This window comes from Stenella coeruleoalba, assembly GCF_951394435.1.
Source record: "Stenella coeruleoalba genome assembly, chromosome: 17".
Lineage (NCBI taxonomy): Eukaryota > Metazoa > Chordata > Mammalia > Artiodactyla > Delphinidae > Stenella > Stenella coeruleoalba.
The window spans coordinates 27934079-27950762 of record NC_137163.1 but is presented as its reverse complement, the minus strand read 5'-3'; the positions used below and the strand labels follow the sequence as shown (position 1 = coordinate 27950762).

The window sequence follows — 16684 nt, the reverse complement described above, 5'->3', positions numbered from 1 at the left end:
TCTTTTACATTTTCCCTTGTGTCATGCTTTCTAACTTTAATTCACTCTGTGGCTCTCCTCTAGGGTTTTTTTGCTTCCTTGGGTTCTTTTCTTACCCTGGTTTCCAAGATAAGGGGCTACTTAGTATTGGGGCCAGACTACTTGTTTTGGCAAGAATTTATAAATCAGGAGAATTTATCATGTTCCTATTTATGCAAGTCATGAATAATCATCAAGTGACTGGTATGAGTAAGTATTAATCTAGGTACTAGGAGGTAAGAGAGGTGCTTGCCCTCCCAGAGTTTAAAGTCTAACTGGAGAGAAACGTCTAAGCCATGAAACAATTAGTGATCGATACAAGGCAGCCTACACTGGGTGAATTGTGTAATACAGATATAGATACTAAGTGCTATGGTCATTTAAAGAAAGGAGAGATCAATGATGATGTGAGTAATCATCAATGAGGTTGGCCTTGGCAGAGGGAAGGACAGGCGGTTCAGGTGAAAAGAACTACAGAAGTAAATGGCAGCTTAGTATAGATACAAAGAGCATGGATTTTTGTGTCAGACTTGGGTGGGAAGTCTCAGCTCCACCATTTACTAGCTTTAACCTTGAGCAAGTTTATTAACCAAACTCTCGGTTTGAACCCCAACCCTGCCATTTATGAACTTTGTGTCAAAGCTAATCATTGGGGCAAACTAATAATTTCTTGGTAATGGTAAATCTAACTTTGCTCATGGATAACATCAGGGTAATCAGAGTACCTACCTCATAGCATTGTTGTGGGGATTAAATATGAAAACAGGGGCCTGGCACATTATAAGCACTCAATAGTGTTAGTTTTCATCATTAACCTCTTTAAGCATCAATTTAGTAAATCACTTGTTTTTATGGTGTAATAATGACTTTCCACCATAATAGATAACCATTGGTGTTTTGATAGAGAGAATTGGACAGATTTGTTACTGCAAAGGAGAAAAAGAAACTGGAACTGGAGGTTTTTCCCCAAATCATGATGCACATCTTATATTTTGAAGTGGAATGCTTGGCTCTTCTCTCAAGGTCAGTTTACTGTTAATTATAGCCCACATCCACTGACCTATGTCTCTCTCCATTTGGGCTTGAGAGCCTAATTTTTCTCTGCAAGACCCAAAGTCAGTTGACTTTTTAAAGATCAAATTCAGTGCTCCCATTAATACATCCTAAATAAAAGATGTAATTAACATTCCTAAAAATGGGAATGTTAATTAAAAAAGTAATTAAGTAAAGGAGTTAATTAAAGTACCTAGTAGGTAAAGAAGTATTATATTAGCAACACTAAAGAGGATGAAAGGATTTAGAAAAATCAAAACTCTAAGTGTGAAGGTTTTAAAATATAGACACACTTTTTTTTTTGACACTCCTCCCTTCATAAGATGGAGCCTAGTTCCCCTTTCATTGAATGTGGGCTGGATTTAGTGACTATATAGAATGTGATGGAAGGGACAGTGTTTGACTTCTAAAACTTGGCCATAGGAAACTTTGCAGCATCCTCCTTCTATTTAGTATCACACTCTTTAGGGGAACCCAGCAGTCATGTTTTAAGGAACCTCAAGAGGCCCTATGGAGAGGTCCACGTGTTAAGAACTCAAGGTCTCCCACCAACAGCCAGCACAGACTTGCCAGCATTGTGAATGAGCCATCTTGGAATTGACTCCTCCAGTCCCAGTCAAGCCTTAAAATGCTGCAGCCCCAGCCAATATCTTGACTGCAACCTTATGAGAGACCCAAGCCAAACCCACACAGCTAACCTCCTCCCAAATAATAAAAGTTTACTTTTAAGTCATTAAGTTCGGGGATAATTGAACATGATATACAATGAGATACTTAACCTAATTCACTTGAGAAAAAAACAAGTCAAATACTCATAGTTAATTAGAGGAAAATTTTGTTAAGCAAAATTGAAGAAAATAATTGGAAAATATCAATCAGGAAATTGACTACAACCAGGTCACACATTTTGGCAGAGACTAGCTAGCTGTCCATCAAAGCCATTTCTTCTTTTTCCTGGATATTACTGCTGGATGACATTTCACATCTAACTGCTGGGAAATGCAGTTAGATGTGGCAATAAGGTTGAGTGCTAACCAACTGAAGTGAAAGCCTCCATGCTGTCTCTTTTTCTGTCTGCTGGCTAAATCTTGACAACCAGGGTGATCTCGGAAGTCATATGCTGAAGATGACAGAGCCCCTATTAGCATAGGTTCCTGATAACTGTGGAGCAGACAGCACCCCGCACCGCCCACACTCATCCCAAACCTTGCTAATGGAGGATTTGTCATCTTCATTGTGGCTTCAAAGTTCTTCTTGGGCAGTGTATTAGTCAGTGTTTTCCAGAGAAACAGAACCAATAGATGATAGATAAATTAGTATAGACATAGATATTTAGAAAGAGACTTATCATGAGGGATTAGCTCACGCACTTACAGAAGCTGAGAAGTCCCACAGTGTGCTGACTTAAACTGGAGGCCCAGAAAAGCTGATAGTGTTGTTCCAGTACACACCCAAAGGCCCAAGAACCAGGGGATCCAATGATGTAAGTCCCAGTCTGAGTCTGAAGGCCCAAGAACCAGGGGCACCAATGTTGGAGGGCAGGAGAAAATGGATGTCCCAGCATAAGTAGAGAACAAATTCACCCCTCCTCTACCATTTTGTTTTATCCAGGTCCTCAACAGATTGGATGATGCCCACCCACATTGGTGAGGGCAATCTTCTTTACTCAGACTTCCCATTCAAAAGTTAGTCTCTTCTAGAAACATCCTACAGACACATCCAGAAATAATGTTTTACCAACTATCTGGGCATCATTTAGTTCAGTAAAGTTGACACATAAAATTAACCACCTGCTTAATTCAGCCACCAGATTGGGGAGGGAAATGAACAAAAGTATGCAGCTTTCTTAACTACCTCATCCAGGAAGTGATACACATCACTTTGCTCACATTCCATTGGTGCAAATTAGTCATTTGGCCTCACCTAAATGAAAAACAAGCTGGGAAGTGTAGTACCCCATTGGGCCACTGCTCTCTAGCAACAACTCTACACAAAGGAAATGGGGTATGATCTTTGGTTAACCTGCCATGGTCTATCCCTTCTCCTTACACACAGAGCATACTCAACTCCCAAGGGGGATGACTAAAAGGTCCATCTAGATATTGCCTCCAGCTCCAGGTCCAGCACCTCCAGGATGTACACAGTCTTCTGCATAAGACCTGGATGTCTCTTCTTGGGTTCTAAAAAACTGGAAACTAGGAAGACAAGTTATCCTTCATATACAATAGAAAATGATGGTAGTAACAGGGACATGATAATCATATCATTGATCCATAGAAATGCTGAAACTCTGTCAGGTTATTATACAGTCCTTTTGTCCTAGGGGGTGGGTAAATTCCTTGATTAGGCTTTGTTCTGATTTCTGGAAGAAATTCACTTGTCTGCTATTCCCCAAAGCTCCTGTTCAAGCTTCCAGGAGTTTGTTTCTTCCTTGCCTTTTCTGGCCACATCTAAAATGGATATTCAGGAGTATGCCCTCCTTAGGTCCTGTACAAATGTTCAGGACTGCTTCCTGCTAGTACAGGTATTGGGGCCCAAGTGTTGTTTTTTAAGGCTCAAATATTTAAGGGCTTCTTTGGCAATAAAATGCCTTCAGCAACTTAGACTTCTCTGCTACTTGCTTCCATTAGTTTCATGTGCCATTAACCATACTCAAGATTTTCCTACCTCCAGCCCGAATAGTTTCCTAGCTTCTTGACCCCGGCTTCTCTTTCTCAGCTTAATGATGGCTCTTTTGAGATTATCCAAAACAGCTATGCCCTTAATATGATCTTTGATATAAGGTTGTGTCATTAAAGAAACTTTTTCTCTCGAAGTCTCTCTCAGCCTCACCTATTACGGTTTAAAATCTAGCAACACCTTTTATTCTGTTTGCAACCAGGTCCTGCCTTTGCCCTCTTCCTTCTCTGGTGACCCTGGTTTCTCTGCTATGCATCCACTCAGCAGCAGGGGCATTGCTGCCTATGCCATTTAAGCATCAAGGGAAAATGAGTTTAATTTTTGGCAATTGTTCTAAATGTCATCTGTATTCCAGAACAGTTAATTTTCCTAATTTGGCAGAGTGTGGGCAATTCAAATAGAATTCAAAGGTAGATTTAATATAAGCACACAAACACTCAGGTCTAGATAAATAGCAGTGAAGAACAGCCTTTTGCCAGAGTGCTCACGGAATAGAATCATTTAAGTTTTAACATTATGAATGTAAAAATATATATTTTTTCAACCAAATAAAAGGATTTTGTTGGACTTTTCTGTGGCAAAACTGTTCTATTCAAAAAAATAACTGAGTTTTCTGCCATGTAGCATGCTGATGATTGGAACTATGGCTATTCAAGGTATGGAAGACTATGGTACAAGATATTAGCACACAGTTGGCTTCACAATTAAGCAAAAGACAGTCTTCCAGATTATTTTCTGTCTCATGAAGGGAAATATAATTTTCTTTCTTGGACATATCTACGATGGTAGAAATAAAAGACCTGCAAATTAATGGTTTCCACATAGTTGATGATGCTGGTGAAGGACGAGAGAGGAGAGAAAAGGAAGAGGAGGATAAGAAGAGGAAAAGAGAAGAAGAAGGAGGAAAGGAAAAGAAGAAAGAAGAGGAAGAGATTATTTTGGATCCTGGTGATGACCCAATACAGTAATTTGTCAGCAGTACTTAATCAACATGATCATGGTTCCCAAGTACTTCCAAAAACCCAAGTTCTGCTGTTACAAAGCAGCCCGCTAAAGATAATGTGTATCTAATGATAGAACACCAAACAGGATTTCTCTCTCAGCCTTTGTCTCACTTATCTTAAGTTTCATCAGAGTCCTGCAAAGTAAACAGTATTATTCCTGTTTTACAGATGAAAAAACCATGGCTCAGATGTGTGCCATTTCAGGGCACATGTTAGAAATGTATTTCCTGGCATGAGTTGGACTATGTAACTAGTCCTGGCTAACAAGTTGTGAGGCGGGACAATGCCTGTTGAGACCTTTCAGATTCTTTTTCCCTCTAGCTGGACAACCAGTAACATTTGAAAAGGTAGTTGCATCATATTGGGTCCCTGAGAGCCTCCCTGTTGACCTGTCAGGGTCAGGTAGCAAGAGACTATGGAGTTGTAGCAGCATCGTGTAGCTCATCCTGAATGACCAGAGGTAGTTAACTTAAAAAAGGTCTTCTAGCAAAAAATACATATGAAAAAAGTCTAGATTTTCTTTCTTTATAATAGATAAGAATCTTGATCCAATTTTTGTTTTAAATGAGTGGAGCAATATATGGGGCTTCACTTCAAATTGCCGCTTTAGGATTCTCAACCTTGACAGCAGTTATACAAAATAAGGATAAAGTTCCACTTAATTATATAAATTCTTATCCATCTCTCAAATGAAAATAGAGATCAAAATTAGATTTAAAAATGATTAAGAACAGGGGCACAAGCTAATCCAGTTATTTGTTTCTCACCTAAAAGCTTTCTAGATTTTTTAGGTAAGTGTTTTTAAAATATCTATTCCTGTATTTTTTGAAGAATTTAGAGAAACCCAAATAGCTTTCATTATTTCATATAAAGTAAAACCAAAAGGCATAGTTTACATTGTCCAATTATATGGTAGCAAGAAGAATGTTATGCTTGAATCAGGGGTAAATATTACTTCTAATTTTTTTCGATAGATAATTTGAAATATAATTTTAAAAGATCAAATCAGCATTAAAGATTCAGATTTACATGAAAGTTAACAAACACAATAAAACATCTTAATAAATAGTTTTATTTTAAAATGATATGACACACTTGCTATTAACATATATGGCATCAAATGCCCTAATAAAAAGCCAAGAACCTTAATAACTGCCCTTTTAGAATATCAAAAACAAATAATCAACATCAAATTATTTTTCTTGTTTGGCAAGAACAGTAAAATTTAAAGCACGATGAGAACCATAAAACTAAAACTCTCAATACACTATATAGAATAACCTATCTTTGCTTTCTTGTATGACATTTGTTTGGAGCCTGGCTAGGAAGCATGAAGATGGTAGTGCGAAAACAAGGCTGGCTCTTCCTGAAACACAGGAGAATTAATAAAGCAGAGGAAAACACTGTCTGCTACTCATATTTCCCTGAAATAAAATAATAATCATGGTAAAATGATTTCTAAATATGCCACACTTTTATGAGCCTAAAATTGGGAGGTTAAAAATGTAAATTAAGCATCTGCAGGAAGCTGAATAACCAAAACAATCCATATAATTATGGCATCTCATTCTGAGGTTGATGGCAAATTCTTCATTCACGACCTGTGAAAGACTTCTCTTGTCCTTAAAGTCAACATTAAGGCATGCCAAGTCTCCTATAAGAAAATTATTCTAATGATAGCTTTAAATGTTACAGTTCTATAATTATAAAATATTCTCCTAGTAGATACATAGACTTGAGTGTACATAAACTTGCACACTAGCAAACAGAAATGATAGGTGCACTCTTAAAAGTAACCCATGGATTTTTGAACTCAGTTTTTTATGTTTAAAATAACGTCTTACTTTACATCACTGTAAAGTGCTAGTGCACAAGTCAGGCCAATTACTTCCCAAGGCTTATGTCCATATGAAAGTTGGAAGGAAAGAATATTATAGAATACTATGAACCATAAAATGATATGGCTGAAAATCAGCTGAAAGCCGATATGTCAATTCTCTTTACAAATCATTTTATACTGAGAAAAGCCAGTGAGATTTCATCGTAATTCTTTTTATTGTAGTCATTCTTTATGCCCAATTCTGGGAAAGGGTAAACCCCATTACAGAGAACTATAAGGATCTGTCTTATTCCTTTGTCACAGTGGAATATAGTTGGTGGTATTAAATCTTGCTGAACAGGTGAACCATTGGTGAAGGTTGTGAATCTCTTTTGTCAGACCACATTTTTGTGGTAGCAGTTATTGCTGCAATGGAATCTGGCCTTCAGATTGGAAAACCTTCTCCTAATATATACATAGAACATTTGTTGTTTAACTTTATATGAATAATACAGGTTTTGCATGTGCCTGTCATTGCACGTGTGAAAGATGAAGCCTAAAATGTTCAAATCTTCTTGCCCAGAATTTTTGCCTCTCACAAAGAAGTAACAAAAAGTAGAGCCACTTGGATTCACACCTTTAATTCCTGATATTCAACTGACATAATTCTCACTCACTCATTTATCCTTATGCCCAGCAGCAAAGGGAAGGCACAAAGGAATTTGGTAGGGCAGTCTCTTTGTCTAAATTTGCACCTCGAAGGACATGTGCCAGTACTGGTCCAGTTGGGTCCCTAAAACAATTAAGTATGAGAGGGATGGACTCATATTTTAAGCAGACAGTAAAGCATGTGAGACTGATAGCAAGGCAAGTAGCTAGGTAGTATAGCATCAAGGGGCATGGCAATTTTGTGGGTAAAAACACCCACAGCCACCAAGAATTTCATGGTTCCAAGCAGTCCTGTAATCCTCTAAACTACAAACCAGCTATGAAATGGGGAGCCTGGAGGAAAGACATTCTTCTTATGAGGGAGCCAGTACATCATATGAGATGGTCTGCTTTAGGAGCTCCAGATGGCTAAAAAGGACACACAACATTACAAAGAAATCACGGCAGCTCTGCCACAAACAGTTTAAGGTGAACTAAAAAGGAACAGTTTTTATTAAAGTCATTAAGACAATTAAACTGTTCGTTAGCAGCCTGTAGATCCCGGTAGTAATAGAGAAAGGCAGCTTTCTTTGTGGTACTCACCGCTTTGGGTCTCAACGCTGAACAATGAGCTGTCTTCTTTTAAGATTAGGAAGGTGACTCAAGTTTAGTTTTCTAAAACCTGGTAAAAAGTTAAAGACCTAAACTATGGACCTCTGCAAAAAGAGTTCTGCTTCTCCAGGTCTAGCAATAAAAGCTCTCATAGATAACAACCAGCACCATGTTAAAGAGATAGGCGTAAAGTCACAAATCTCCAGGAAGACTCCAAGACCAGCACCATAGCTATGGTCTGTTCAGTGACTATAACAGTATCACCTGATGTTGCCAAAGTACTTCTAAATAAATATATTTAGAGCCCCAGACCCTCTTTATCAGATTGGAAAAAACAGTGTCTAAAGTTCAGGGTTTTTTGTTACCTGTGTTACCATCACTTTAAATTCAGTTAATCTTTTTCTTGAATTTAGGCACTGACAGGATGAACTACAGCTACACAGCTGAATACCTGGGGAAATCATAACTGATTAAGGCAGTTGTCTAAATCCTGTCAACACAGCACTAGAGGAGACACCCAGATGATGTTCTGAATTGGTTCCTTTTGGAGTAATGGTCTGCCCACATAAAAGGAGAAGTTAAAAGAGATATGCCCTATATATCTGCCCTATATACGCTCGATTTAAATAATGTTGACATAAGTAAGCATATACTTACTATATTTCAATTTTAAAAGTTTAAGGAAGAAAAGGAAGAAATATATTCTAAGTCTTTTTTTCCCTGAATATTTTTTCCTAATTGGGATATATACATATATTTATATGAATATATATGTAGGAATATATATCCTTTAGATCACATCAGAACTATATGTAGTTTGGTAGCACTACAACGTTCATTAATTGCTTCCAAATGAAGAGCTTTGGCTTTTTCTCCTTTAGCATCAGTTTTACAGAACTGAAAAAACGTCCTAACACCTGATTCTCAAATTTGTCTTACTTCAGAAGCTGAAAAATCAGGCTTCTCATTAATTGTTTGTCTGCAATTTGACTAATTAATCCTGTTTCATCAATAAATAAAAACAAAACTCAGCTGATGCCATTTAGCATCTCTGAATAAACATGTATTTTTTAAAAGTATATTTTAAAAAAACACACAGCTCAGACCTACTTACGAAGCCAAGGAGGTTATTCCCTTATTGCCTCAACGTCACGCAAAGTAGATCCTCAAGCAGGCTAGAATCTGAAAATTTATATATAAACCTCAGAATATGAAATTTATACTGCTGTTAAGCCGGCCTCAACACATGAGAGTCACGGTAAAACAAAAGTTTCTTCAAAAAGCAGTAGAAAACAGAAATCATGTCTATATTATACCAACTATTTCCAAATCAGCAATAGTCTGTTACATAGGATAAGGTAATCCAGCTACATCCAGCTTCCTCTGATGTCCATATAATTTACCATTTTAACCTAATAATTCTTTCACACACCTGTCCTCACTATTTTTATTATCCTCTGATCTTCTCTTTTTGCATTTCGCTTTAACCCTTACTAACACATAGTGTACCTAACTCATCAAATCAATCTGACACCCACAAGAGCTCACTCACATAAATATCCTGACTCACACACTCTGCCAGCCAAGTCACCCACATATTCCACAGTCTTCAATAACAACAAAAACTTCAGACATTAGAATTAGGCTTTAGAATCTACAAAGAAATCACTTTCTCACCTCCCCTTTCCTGCCCTCCCACCCCAATTCCCAGCTCCAGTCCTCTTTAAAAATGGCCCCACTGATCCTGGTAACACAGTAATGGAAACTAAAACAACTCTTGAAGTGGGAAGTTGGAAACACCTCAGAGAAGAATTCTAAAATGCAAGATATTTCTGAGGCTGCATTCCCCATCCCCTTCTTGAACCATAACCATACCAAGACACTGAGTTAGCATGGATGCTAGGTGTGTGTTTTACAAAGTATTTACTGTTTTGCTCATGGTGCTTCTAATCAAGCAAGTTTGAATTCATGAGGCAAGATCTCACAGGTACTCAGGGCCTGGATATTAGGTGCTCAGAATGATGCCTAGACCATTGTTAGGGGCAGGTGGATTCTGGTGAGGAGTGCAGTTCCCACTGAGTCAGTGTGTTTAGTCTGTCTGTCTCTCTTCTCATTTTAATATTTTTGGCTGTGAGCTTAAGGACTGCTGGATCCTGGCGCAATGACTTGTTGCTTGGCCTGAGTAAATGACACCAGTTTCTAGGCACGGTCCCCAAGAGTCTAGCTGCACTTGTATTGGAGGTTTTCTCCAAACAACAACAAAATGTCACCTGGGAGTGTGCCTGAGCCAATCATGAGTCAACCTGCCTAGATGCTTAGATATCTGGAAATAGGATAAAAACATCTTATTCTTGCCTCTCTGGTGTGAGAACCAGGAAAGACTTCAAGAGTGCGCATAACCAGTATGATAGCTAAATCACAAACAGAAAATGAAATTTATATCAGCAATTAATTTTACTTCATCTAGAAAATGGGCATGTGACACTGCCTAATATCTGACACTACCATTCTGGGTTAAATTCAGATTGTTTGATTTATATAATTTTATTTTACTAGAAAGTTTATTCTTATGACTTAGTTACCACTTCTGTGTACTGGAATAGTTTTGAATATAACATATGTGTTTTTGCATTTTTAAATAATCAGTATCCTCAAGCTTCGAAATATTCAAAGTCAAAACCCCATATTTTAGTGTTTAGCCAAATTACAGGAAGAATAAATTTAGCAAGAAAATGGATAAGCACCTTTGAGAATTAAATGTAAGCCTTATTATGTGATTAGCGCTTACATTCTTTTTCACAAAATAGGTTGCTAATTGATCCTACACCTCCTAGTGTCCAAAGAATAATATCCCATATCATGTAAAAGAAATCGTTTGCACACTGGATTGTTAGAAGTATTTTGCTATAGAAGTAGAAGCTGATGGCCATTACAGATTAATTACTCTCAGCTCTTGAGGACTGGTGAAGCTGGTTGTGGTTTCTTCATGCATCTTACATGGCTTTTCTTCTACATAAAAGTACATAGAGAACAAAAACACTCACTGGCTGTTCGTTTGGGAAATAGACTTTCCTCGCCAGGCAAATAAACTGCACTGTTACTTTTAAGAAATGTGTTGTGTTTTGTTTTGCTTTGCTTTGTTCTGTTCATATAAAATGCCAAGGCAGACTCTCAAGAAGTTCACAACCAGAATTAACTCTGTACAGCGAGAGCATCTTCCTCTACCAAGGACAGCTCCAGGGTGTTTTCATTAGTGCTGGTTTTCATCCTGAAGTTGAAGGAACCGTAGAGTTTCGCAGACTCTTTGGAAGAGGCAAACCTGTCACGCCGATATAGCTCCCCCTTCCACATGGACATCATTAGCAAACAGGAAAGAACGACCCCCCCAAGCGTGAGAAGGCAGAGGCCGGCAATCACACAGCGGTCTAGGTGAGCCCCCAGCCTCGCGCTCTCCTTCTCCAGACGTTCCATCTCCCGGGCCGGCACAGTGTTGGGATCCACAGTCACATCCCGTGGGACAACGTAAGAGATGATCACCAGCAAGATGCCAGTGACCAAGAACAAGATGGCGCTTATGAAACCATAGTCTACTGACTTCCCTGAAGAGGTGGCTTCCGAGCTTGCATCATCTTCATCTTCGGATATCAGCGATATGGCAGCCTCGGGGGACCACTCATTTGGATTTCCCCAGCCAAGGTCTCCCAGGTGCTTACTCCCTTTTGCTGAAGGGGAGCGCCGGTTCCTTTGCTCCAGGTTGATATTCTCATCCACATAGGTAAAAGAAGTTTCTAATTCCTGGCTACAGCAGTCACAGACTTTCTGTTCTGCTGTTATTTGGTTGTTCCCTGAGTTGAGAAGCCCTGGTGGCAAGAAGTCTAGCTGAATAGCACTGTCTTGCAGTGAGGGGGAAGGGGATGCTGGAGAAGGGCTAAGTTTAGACCCTTCCCTCTCTGGTGCTCTTGGTGTCGACGTACAATGTCTCTGGCAGCAGAGAGCAGCTTTAGTGGCTGCTGCATCTGCCTGGTCCCTGGGAAGCCCTCCTGAACTCCAGTCCACAGCATCACACAGGGCTGCCTGGCTGCTCTTCTTAGCAAGATAGTGGAGCTCCATTGGAGCTAGTCAGACATCCCCCAGCAGCTTCCAGAAAGTCTGCCAATAGCAACACAGTTAGATAAGAACCCAACAGGAGCTAAGACCGCACCACCAGCAGTATTGCTCCTGAGGCCCTCATCTCCTTTGTAGCCACAGGTCTTGACACTTCAGCCCCAATTCCTCCTAAAAGAGGTAAGAGAAAGGAGAGGCTACCTAGTGGTGGGAAAGTGTGAGAAGGGCAAATCCTCTGTCTTATCACATGGATTAACACTGAGAAATTTAGGCCAGGGTAGAAAAGGAACATGGAGGAAGTGGCAGTGTCTCTGAAGAAAGCATTGCCGTCACCAAGCCAAATTTATCCAAGGACTCACACATTTCGGTGACAGGATCCCTCAAACGAGAAGGCAGGTTTCCTGCATAGAGATACAAATGAGAAAAGCAGGGACCTTTTTTAGCAGAGCTGCTGATTTTCTGAAGAATCTAGGGAAGCACAGACTTCTCAACAATTCAGTTAAATTATAAGTGTTTAGACTCTCTGTAGTTCAGAACAGATTCTAAGACAGATTAGTGTTAGAGCGTCACCATGGGTGAACCAATCAGTATGTCACTATCAGTTGGGCTCTGTTGGAGCTGGGGCTCAGCATTTTGACTGGGTAGCTCTGAAATGGGTGAAAGATGGCAAGCTTGATCAGCCACCCCTCCTAACCTTACACTTTGTATATCCAGAGACCCTAGTCACACAGCCTTGTTCACAGTGCTTCCATTCTCAGCTTACTGCCAGATGGTGGTAGCATGTTCTGGACCCAAAAGTATGTGGACGACACACCTCATTGTGTGATCTCTGCAAAACACAATGGGCTAGCCCACTCCTACACAGACACACACACACACACACACACACACACACACACACACACACACAGCTGCCTGCTCCAGGTATAGGTCTGCTACTCCCACTCACTGGGTCTGAGTGGGTATGAGTTCCTCTACCTCGGCATGGTTTGCTAACAAATGTGTACAGGAAATCAACTGTCTAGAAGTTTTCACAAATCCAATCTAGAAGTAAACTGACAATAAAAGACAAATCATCAACCCACAGAGTCACAGTTTTGTTTAGGCAAATAGGTGGAAAGCTATTTCCAAAGTTACCTCTGGAACTCTGTATCCGTCACATGCCCTCAGCCCCACCACAGCAAGGCACATTTATGGGATAGAAGTTTGTGTTGAGCAGAAAACCAGTTGCCCATCTTTCTCTGCCTCTGCCATCTTTCTGAGGAATAAAAATGTACTTTCCACTATCACCAAGTACAGAGGTTTCAAGCAAGGGCCCTTTTTATTTTGCTTCCAAGTTCAGGGTAATAACTGATTTAACTCATGTCTTGGAGGCTTATTATGCTTCAAAATCCACATCCCAGCAGCTGGTAAACCCACACAGAAACGCAGGTAGGCTAACCTAAAGTCCACCTGGCAACTCACTTAAAATATGGGAGAGGAAATTTACATGTTTTCTGTTCTACATTAGAGTTTGTTTAAAACACACACACACACACACACACACACACACACACACACACACTCACTCACTTCTCTCCTATTATCGGCGTTTCTCTGGGGCTAAAACAGATAAAAACCAAACCCAAAACAAAAGCAAACAAAATCAGGTGCAGGAAAAACACAACTGAACCAGAGCTTTCCTTTAGTAGGTGGACAGACCCCCACTGCAGGATCCCTCAGTGAAGGAAGCGATGATAACGGGTTTGACCAATTACTGAAATGAGAAATCATCTCGCAGTTCCCTCAAACATTAGGCGCTGTGATTAACCCTTGGCACAAATAACCCATCAAATTGGATTACTTTAGATAAAAATCGGCAGAGTCCCTTATGGGACTTCCAATTTATAACAAAGAGGGAGAGAAATCTCCACTTAATTCCCTTCTCCTGCTTCTTTTTCTCTTAAAAGGGAGACTGCTTGTTCCATCGGAACAAGCCGCACAGTCGATTTCCTTTGCAGCTCCGTTATCCGGGGCTTCCATTCTCAGGGGAGAATGGATAATCCCAGGGGACCAGCTAAAGGCTCTTTCCTTCAGTCTACTCCCTCTCGTCTCTGGTTTAAGAGCGCGGTTAATAAAACTGCACCGCAAAACGAGGGGTCAGCACTCTCCCTTGTCCGTCTGCCAGCAATTAAGGACATTAATATTTGCATTGGAACTAACTGACACAGGCGAGGCTGGTCTGGGGGAGGCGACCTCGGGATCCGTCCTGCGCGCGCTGTGCGGGAAGGGCGCGCCGCGAGCTCCGGGCAGCGGTGTCCTTCGCGGAATCAGTCAATCCATTCCGGGTGAACTCCGCGTCCGCCGAGGTACCCAGTGTTGGGCTGCGTTCGCCAAATACCCTAAGGCAAGGCAGGCACCTTGGGCAAGGACTGGGGACGCTCGGCCAGGCTCTCGGGGTCTCTCCCTCGCCCCAGCGCCTCCTCCCCGTCCCTCTCTCCGCCACTCACCTCCTGCCTTGGCCACCCAGCGATGCTCGAGCACCGCGCGCTTGTCCCTGCGCGGCTCCTCGGGAAAGTACCCTGCTCACAAGCCGCAGCACTTGTAGCCTCTGCGCGCCGCCGGGCTCCGTGGGGTGGGCAGCGCCTGCTGTGCCGGTTGGGCGGGCCGGGGCGGGGCTCGGCTCTCCCTCTTGCTGAGCATCCCGGGAGATGTAGTGCGGTTCGGCCTCCCTGCCTCCCTCCTGTCTCTCTTCTGTCCTACCTTCTCGTTTTTGCCCTTCCTGAAGACGAGTTCCCGCTATACCTCCGTGCTCCGGCCTGGCACGTTAGAAGAAATCGCTGGCTCTTAAACTCAGGCTTAGGTCCCCTAGCCTCAGGTGTGGCCACAGGATTATGAGGGAAGGAGTGTATATTTAGTTACAACTATGTGCCAGGCAATATGCATATTTCGTTTTGTTTAAAAGTCAGAACAAATCCTCCACGTAGATTTTATTAATCCTCATTTTACAGATAAGGAAAGAGGCTCAGAGGAATTAAGTGCCTCATCCAGGGTTACAAAGACAATTAATGATTGCTAATAAATTGTATCCAAGAATCTGCTTCCAAAGTCATTGCCTTGGTCACAAAATCAGGAGAAATGTGAACATTGAGGGTAAGGGATTGTCCTGTTCTCCTCTGCATCCCCTGTGCCTAGCAGAGTGTTTGAATAATAATGACCCAAAATAACAATAATTAACATACATAGCACTTACTATTGCCAGGCTCTCTGCTAATCACGTTGGATACATTAACTCATTTAATGGTCACAGTTAATTTTTTTTTTTTTTTTTTTGCGGTACGCAGGCCTCTCACTGTTGTGGCCTCTCCCGTTGCGGAGCACAGGCTCCGGACGCGCAGGCTCAGCGGCCATGGCTCACGGGCCCAGCCGCTCCTCGGCATGTGGGATCTTCCCGGACCGGGGCACGAACCCGTGTCCCCTGCATCGGCAGGCGGACTCTCAACCACTGCGCCACCAGGGAAGCCCCACAGTTAATTTTTAAAGTCCTGTAAAAATCCACTTTTGTAAAGATGGGATTTTACAAAAGAGGAAACTGAATAACAAAGAAGCTGAGTAATTTGCCCTAAGTCATACAGCTAGTACTCGGTAGAGGTGGCATGAACCCCCAAAGGTCCTAAGCATTATGCAAATTGAAAGAATGGAAAAAGGACCAGAAGGCAAGAAAAGAAAGGGTTAGGAATAAAGGAAATCTGGAGGTTGAAGCTACTGAGATGTGATTCCTAGGACAGGACAAAGTAACTTCTTTGGGTCACCAGCCTCTTTTTAACCACAGCCAACACTGCGACAGCCAACAGCCAAACAGAATGTGCGGTTTGTGAATCGTCTCCAAGTTTTCAGCATCTCCTTTGGGGTGATTCTAGGGTTATTGATTGTTTTTAATCAAAGGGGAGCAAGAGAAGGGTTATAATATAACGTCTTCCTGCTTGTGAGTAGCTCACATAAATTCTGTGGTTGCTTGCTTTCAAATAATAGATCAACCTCCTATAATGATGATTTTGTTGGTTTTCCTTTATATTGATAGAATTCATAGTCTCATAGTTCCAGGGACTTCGTAATATAACACTTCTAAATCTTTTCTCACTATGACTCTCTTTTAGCCAGTTAAGCCCATCTGTTGCTAAACATGACATATCTATTATGGCTTTTTCTCCTTTGCTCATTAATTACACTGTTTTCCAGTGAGAATATCCTTTCCTCATTCCCCTATTCCCTCCACGCTTCAAGGATTAGCTCATCAAGCCACATTTGCTGGGGTGCATTCTGTTCTTAGTACTATATATTTAAAAGGGAGCCCAAAGACACCATGCAGTGTCCAGAAGAGAGCAATTAAGAAGTTGAAGAAACTTAAACTCACGTTGGACAAGGAGATGCTAAAGGAACTTGGGATATTTAGCCAGAGGAGGAGACTCAAAGGAAACAAAAACTAACTTTAAATTATTTGAAGTTTATGAATAGAAGAGGAATTCTATATTGTGGTTAAAAAAGGGAAAAGCAGAACCAATGACAATAATAGTATTTATTTGTCCTAATGTGTTATCTTTAATTCTTAGACCAACTCTATAAGGGAGCCAGTATTATTATACCCATTTTACAATGTAGAAATTGAGTATTGAAACTGTCTTTTTCCCAAGGTATTAGAAGTAATAAGTAGCTGGTAGAGCCAAGATTCCAACTCGTGTCTATCTTCACCACTACACTATACTGAGCA

At 40.9% G+C, this 16684-nt stretch overlaps 2 protein-coding genes across 7 annotated transcripts in view; one reads left to right on the top strand and one right to left on the bottom strand.

The window, feature by feature from the left end:
• EMC2 (ER membrane protein complex subunit 2) overlaps positions 1 to 16684 on the top strand; it is a 617592-nt gene that overhangs the window by 340869 nt on the left and 260039 nt on the right. The gene's annotated exons all lie outside the window — the stretch shown is intronic.
• On the bottom strand, positions 10792 to 12314 carry TMEM74 (transmembrane protein 74). The gene has a single exon (XM_079901924.1). It carries the CDS (start codon positions 11941 to 11943, stop codon positions 11026 to 11028), a length of 918 nt encoding a protein of 305 aa, XP_079758050.1. The 5' UTR covers positions 11944 to 12314; the 3' UTR covers positions 10792 to 11025.